The 7065-nt window shown below is 45.7% G+C and overlaps 1 protein-coding gene across 1 annotated transcript in view; it reads left to right on the top strand.

Moving 5' to 3' along the window:
• Positions 1–2466, top strand: part of LOC113489469 (cytochrome b-c1 complex subunit 10) — a 10409-nt gene extending 7943 nt beyond the window's left edge. Inside the window, exons 2-3 of the mRNA XM_026865187.1 lie at positions 640–773; positions 2198–2466. Of these exons, the coding sequence (XP_026720988.1) occupies positions 640–759 (120 nt within the window). The 3' untranslated portion in view covers positions 760–773; positions 2198–2466. The remainder of the gene's footprint in view (positions 1–639; positions 774–2197) is intronic.
• Positions 2467–7065: the final 4599 nt, after the last annotated feature.

Raw genomic sequence — 7065 nt, 5'->3', positions numbered from 1 at the left:
GTCCACGGTGAGGAGCGCGCGGCCTGCTCCGCACTTCTCACCGTGGACCTCAGGACGGCCGCGGCCCCCGCCGCTCACCGAAGGGGCCTGAAGAGCTTCTCGAGCCCTTTCCGTTCCCCTCCGCCTTGTTCCGCGGGTCTGCCTTCCGTGTGCGGTCCGCTGAGCCCGGCCCAGCGCTAGGGCAGGGTTGGAAGGGCGGAGGGGGGGCTGGCTGCCTGGCGGTGGTTTGCATGAGGTGGATTTGCTCTCCGGATTGCTCTGGCTGTCGTCAAAGTGTTTCAGAGCTCAAATGTTTGTCGCCGTGCCAGCGAGTGCGTGAGGGAGAATGAAGTAGCTGCGGGCCAGAATAAAGGGGACATGAGCTATGGCGGTAGAATAGGTGGACAAATAAGTGCGTCTTTGCTGAAGTTGGTGATGCTCTTTTTAAATAAAAGCGTATCAGCCTTTTCCTGTAAAATACCTTACTGCTCAGGGGACTAATCTTTTTCTGTGTATGTGAGATTTTTCCATGATTTCTGCCAATCTTTTTTCTTGATTGAAATCACTTTTCCAGGGACCTTAGTGATGAGCATTTGCCAGACCTTTCACAGTGGAGAATTAATGTTGTTTACCTGCACATGTGTGTGTCTCCTCTTTAGGACTCCCACCCTTGTTACATGGGGTGGTGTAGCTGGTACTGGTGTAATATGGATCACAGACTGGAAGCTGGTCCTTCAGTATGTTCCCTACATCGGTGGCAAGTTTAAAACTGAAGACTAAGCTTCCCTCTAATGGTAAGTTTTGTTTGTGCATCTGTTAGCTTAAGTAGTAGCACTGTGGTTATGTGACAGTTGATGTGTCCTGTTTGCCCAGGGCACAGTCATATCGTTGGTCCTAACCGGAAGTGCTCAATTTGATTGTTCAGGACTTACGTTTTGGGTTTTTTTTTTTTTTTTTCCTTCCATATGGGGCTTCACAGAGTGCCAGAAGGATGTAATATTAATAAGAATATGTTTTTCAAGGGATTATTTTGCAAGCAGTGGATTTTTCAAAATGTAATGTGGATCTTGAGAAGTCAAATCAAGTTTTTTTCTGGTAATTTGGAACTTTTGACAGATCTATTTACTTCTGTTCCTAGGTAGAACGGCTTCAAGCTCATGACTAGTTTTGTTGCTAGGCAAATTCAGGCTCCGTTCTGTTCCTTGTGACTGTTATTAGAAGTAAGCTGAATGTTCAGAGCAGGTGACTAAGTACCATGAATTCATTGGAAATTTGGCTTCTGCAAGGGTTGGTTGTTTTCTTTTTCCCTCCTTTAATTGCATATGAAATACGCTGTTCTGAATCTTCTGTAAGACTGACCATCCATAAAGCTAGAGCAGCGATTAGACGATGCCTTCTGTTGGGCCTCTGAATGCACATTTGTGTCGTAGGCAGGCTTAGAGCTTTTTTATTCTCTGCTGCAGACAGAAGGGAGTTAGGAAGGTGTTTGCCTTGCATGAAAGGATACTGATAGGAAAAGGTCCAGAGGAAACTATACATCTCAATACTTGTTTCTTCTGGTCAGAATAACAGTTACATTTAAACGCTGATAAATGAAAGTAAGATAATTGCCTTCAAGCCACCCAGTGGTTGAGTCTGGAAGTCGCAAAGCAAATTGTTACTACATCTGTAAATCTCTTTTTCCATACATGTTGCAGTTTAAGCAATTTACTGCGTTTTCTCTGTTGTCAAAATGTATATCACACAGATCTTTTATGTAACCGAAGGATGAAAGAAACTTCTCAAGAAAATCAGCTGCACTCGTAGCATCTTGGGTGACCACAGATGTTTATGGACGAGTCAGTGGAAAAGCTCTCAAGTCATGTAGAGGCAATTAAATTACCTCGTAAGGGCTTTCTTTACTTAAAAATTCTTAGTAGTAGGGGTGTGGATACTTTTCTGAGACCACAGCGTGTGTCCTCTGTTTTGAAGCGAGAGCTTTGATGTGTCATTGGAAAGAGCATATTTCTCCACAGGAAGAGAGGAAGAGGATGTTTCTATGGTGGCCTGTGATTCCCTCCAGAGTGACTACAGGCCTGCCTTCTGCTGTGCCTGGACCAGCTTCTGTAACAGAAACCTCGGGCTTTTGAGGTTTTTGAACTCTGTTCTGTCTGTAGCGTTGGCTGCCGCAGCACTTTGCAGGAAGCACTCCTTAATGACTGCTTTGTGTTTATTGTAGGAAATTTATTGCTGGATAGAGTGTTTTGGAGCCATCCATCCGCTGAGACTCTGCTTTGAGGTGAACTTGAAATGCCCAATACAGATTCTGCAACAAGTCACGGTGTCCCTCTCTCTCCCATGAACAGTTGTGACCGCTTGGTTGTGAACAAATTTAACTTCACTGACCAGCCTGCGTAGTACCCTTCCCCTGATCACTGTCACAGCAGAGCTCGTCCCAATGGGAGTAATTTATAAACCTGTTGAATGAAATAAATGAAATGAATGATGTTTTTTTTGTGTTACCTTCTTAGTCCATATTCTTTAGACTAGACTCCTGGTTTGGGTTAGGCCTTCAGCTTGTTTGAACATGTGTCCTAAGGAAGGCCTGCTGCATGTTTGCCTCTCTTCCAGTGCTGGTTCCTCAGGCATCAATCAGCCAGTGGCTGCTGGGCTGCTGGGTTTGATGAGCCTTTTGTTTGTCCCTGGGTAGTAGTTGTTTATCACTCTTAATACTGCTGTAGTTCTTGAACTATTCTTAGAGATGTGTTGATTTTAAGCTAATCATTCCCGCATCAGTAGCGACTGTGGACTCTTGCATGCAGTTAACTTTTCATAGCCAGTAGAGCAGAGTTTCATACAAGATTACATAAGACTCCTGGCTTTTAGTTTAAAGCAAGGTTTTGGTTCTTTCTAACATCAGTTTGTGGACCTCTTAAATGGTCTGATTTGGCACACACCATTTCAAAGCAGTGTGCGGTGTCTGAGAACAGGCTGGCTTTTCTGCCTTAATGTAGGGGCTCAAGGAAGGCAGTCTGCAAACCCTGGGGGGCTTTCTGTGTACCAGGGTGCAAACCAGTTTAGAGAACTGCTCCACTGCTTTCTTAATGAGGGTTTTGAGTAGGAAAAGAATATATATCTATATGTCATAGGTATAGTTACATTTGTCAACATAAATTAGTGATGAAACAACCCACTATCAGAGCCCTTTAGTTGAAAAAGTCTTTACCTGTTAGAAAAAAAGGAAATCCGGGGATTGTTCTTGATCCTGGTTTCTGCCACTAAGCCACAGCAGACAACTTGGACTTAGCAGGGAAAGTTCATCCCTTTCCAGAAAGACCAGAATTTGTAAACAAACCTACTTCGGTGCAAGAACAGGATCAGTGTTTTCTCTCTGTTTAGTGTCAGATTTCACCTCGTTATAATTTTTGGCTGTAATGAAAGGTTTGAATCTCTTCAGGGAAAATTCTCAGTTGTAGTTGAAGTGCTGCTTGGGTGTCACCTTCAGGGCTGCAGGCTTCTGAGTGATGTTTCTATGGAAAACTGTTGTAAAACCTGCCTAAACGCTCTGCAGGACACTTGAACTACTTATTTAACAGAATAATTGCTTTAGCAGCATCACTGATAATTAATTGGAGGGGTGGGGAATATCATTTTTGCACGCAAAACTTGCTGTGCTGCCCTGCTATGTCCAATCAGATGGGACAGAAGCTTATGGTGCGATGGGATAACCGTGCTGTTCCCTCAGTTGGTCCCACTGCCCTGCTCCAGCAGTGCTCCTGAACTCCTGGTGACCACTGTAACTTGAAATGCTGAGGGTGTAGGTTTGACAAACAGCCCTGTGCTGTACCTGTAGGGTTATCGATCCCTTTTTATCCAAAGTACGATTTGGAAGTGGACATTATATTCGCCTATACTCGCACGTCATCAGGGTTGTAAGCTCAGCCTTGAACAGATACAGTCTGCTCTTACCTGTTTAATAACACGTCTAGACAGGACAGGCATCGCACACTGCTGCTGACTTCGGAAATGACCTAGTTTTGCCTGCTCCCATGGCTCAGGGTTCTTCAGGAGGCCTTGAACCCAGGCTCTGTCCGCGTTGCCCGTTCCCCTGAGGACCCTGGTCTCCCCGAGCTGTCAGGCTGCAGCTCTCACTAGTGAGAATTACCTTTAGCCAAGTCCCAGTGATAGCGTTGTGCACAGCAGGTGAGATTAGAAGATACTTAAAAGAGAAAAACATATTCAGAATACCACTGCCTGCACAGGCAGGCGCTGCAAGAAATGCACGGACCTTGCATTGGTTTGCCCTTCGGTGATTGTTTAGCTCCTTGTGTTCTCTGCAGTGTTTCAAATGATGGCTTTGTCTCTAATTAACCCTAAGATTAGCATATAACTGATTTAATTTCTAGTATTTCTCCTTCCACAAGAGCGAGCACTCTTTGGAAATACTCTATGAGAAAGATCTGCATTTTTTGGGCAGATTTCTGCTAAAATTCAAATAAGTTACTGTTCAAGTGTGATGAACGATCTTTCTGGTTTTTAATGTCCTAGCATTGCCTCTTTTCTAACAATTGTTTTTCAGAATGAGCTAACCAAATGTTGCATACATTATATGAACAAATTAGTTAAAAGACAACGACTCGACAGAGGAGGAAAGGCTTCCCCTTCGCAGCCGGGAGAGTCCCACTAGAGGGCACAGCGGCGGCCGAGCTCACGGGGTTTTGGATTTACAGAAATCAAAAAAAAAAAAAGCACCTTCAGCTCTGACTTAACGCTGCAACTTCAAAACCGCCTCTAAGAAAAGGAAGGCTTGCGTTCCTGCCTGTCTCCTCCGAGTGTTTCTCCACACTGGTACTTCCACTTCACTTTCATCATGAAAGGTGTGAGTGGGGACGGCACAGGGAGTCGATATCGCAGCCACCGCGTCGGTCTCCTCCTGCGGTCGCCTCCTGGATCAGCCCCCGATTCTGCCCCTCTGCAGGCCCTCCTAGGTTGGGTGCTGCCCAGTGAACCCTGCACTGAAATAAGCTCCTCTGTTGTGTCTGGGATCTTTGGCTGCAGAGCAGAAAGCTTTCAACGAGAGTTATCTACAGGGCTAAATGGAAGAGTGTTTTCTATCAGGATATCCTGTTGCTTCCTTCCGTGGCTGACAACAACCGATTTTTGGTGATTTTTTTTGGATTATCTGCTAGTCCTGAAACAACATGGACTGTCTGGCAGCTGAACACACTTTCAGCTGGTGGCAGTATCTGCAGAGACCTTATCCTCTGTACCTTGGCTGTGTTCCCAAAGGAACACTGCAATATTTTCCCTTGGGCTCAAGAGATAGTTTCTACCCAAACATTTCGTAGAGTCCTGGGAGAATAAACGACTTGAATTCTGCAAGCTGTTGCCACACCAGCTGGCAGTGAAAACTGATTTTCAAACTACGGTTACCCTGAGGTTGAGGTTCAGTGGATATTTAAGAGGTCACCTTCTCCATCCATCCCCACCCCGCAGCAGGATCTGCTCCCCAGCTTGTCCAGTTTATTCTTAAAAAATGCCATTACAGGAGATTTTGCAGTCCCTCTAAATGGTCTGTTTCTGTGCTTAACTTCTCAGTTTACATGTTTGGAAAAAAGAATTTCACTCCCCTCCTGCAATACAAGCCCAGTAATTCTTTCCCTTTTACATATTTGAAGGCTAATATGAAATGTCAGCTGTTTTCTCACAGAGACTAAACAACGCTGGTTCTTTCCTCTTCCCTCACAGGTCATTCTGTAGACAGCTGATGATTTTCGTTGCTCACCTCTTGGCTTCCTTCCAGTCACTCCCCGTCTTTCTCAAAAGGCAGCGTACAAACATGGACAGTGTGTCTTGCACCATCTGATTTCTTGGTGAAAAGTTTGTTCCTTTTCGTGCCCTTGATTTTAATCAGTGAAAGAGGAAACAACCAAGTGGTTCGTGTGAAAGAGAGGGCTGCCAGGCTTCATCACTGTTGGAGTGGAGCAGCGGGATAGCTACGGGCAGGACTCTGCTCCTGATTTTGCTCCCAGGTGTAGTCCCCGGCGTGCAGGGGTTGGGACGCTGCTTTTGGGTGCACAGTGCTGAAGTCTCACCCTTCCTCAGTTCTGCTCCCAGTTTCCCCGTTTGCTTGTGCCAAATGAGAACAAACTGCATCACTCTGTGCCTCAGTTTCCCTTTAGACACTTCATTTTTAATCAGTAAGCTGTGTTTCAGTACAAGTTTTTTGTTATAACAGTATGAGTTTGGCTGGGTTGTGAGGTTTTGGTTGGTTTGTTTTTCAAAAAGGGAAAGTGCATTTATGAAAAATAATGTGGTTTTGATCAATACTGGCGATGAGAACTTTTCATATCTGTGTGTTCAAAATTACAGGAAATAACAGCGATAGTATTTCATCAGTGTGAGCCCAGAAGGAGACAATGTTAAACACAAACCCACAAAACCAGAACCAGTCCTTAGAGAGACAGAGTGCCTTCAGGGCAACAGAAAGCTCCGTATTGTTTAAATTAAAGCCAAAATCCCCACTATCACATATCTTAAATATAAAAATCTTCCTGCACAAAGGAGATGTAACCCAGCACCTACAGGCACACCCAGCTCTGAAGTTGTTTTCTATTTCCACCTCTGAGTCTGGACAAGTGTGGGGGGTTTCCTCTCGCCTGTGACACGCGTCTCTCATCCTTCCTCTGCTCTCTGCTGCTTTCCAGATAAGGGAGTCTGAAACAAGTGAGCGAGCCCTGTTTTGTAAAAAAAAACAAACCACCAAGTAAAAACTACCGACAGATGTAGGCTGGAGGAAGCTCTGGAAGTTCAAACAAAGTAAATTGGGTGTCGGAAGGTGGCTGGAGCGTGTGCCCGAGGGCGGCAGCGAGACGCTGCCACTCTGAGCTCCCGTGGCGATCGCTTCGGGGCTGCTGGTCCGTGCAAGGATCCTAACCAAAACCTACTGTGCCGTTCATTCGTTGAGAGGAATTCATCTGGATTTTTGGAAGGCGGGCTGCCGGGTGGCGCTTGGTGATGTTCAGCCCGTGGCTGCTGGCACGGCAGAAAGCGGGCGCTGGGTTGTGCGTGATCGGAGTTGGGGTTCCCGGGGGGTGGGGGGGTGTT

This window comes from Athene cunicularia, assembly GCF_003259725.1.
Source record: "Athene cunicularia isolate RWA chromosome 28 unlocalized genomic scaffold, athCun1 chr28_part2, whole genome shotgun sequence".
Lineage (NCBI taxonomy): Eukaryota > Metazoa > Chordata > Aves > Strigiformes > Strigidae > Athene > Athene cunicularia.
This window is presented reverse-complemented; position numbering and strand designations above follow the sequence as displayed.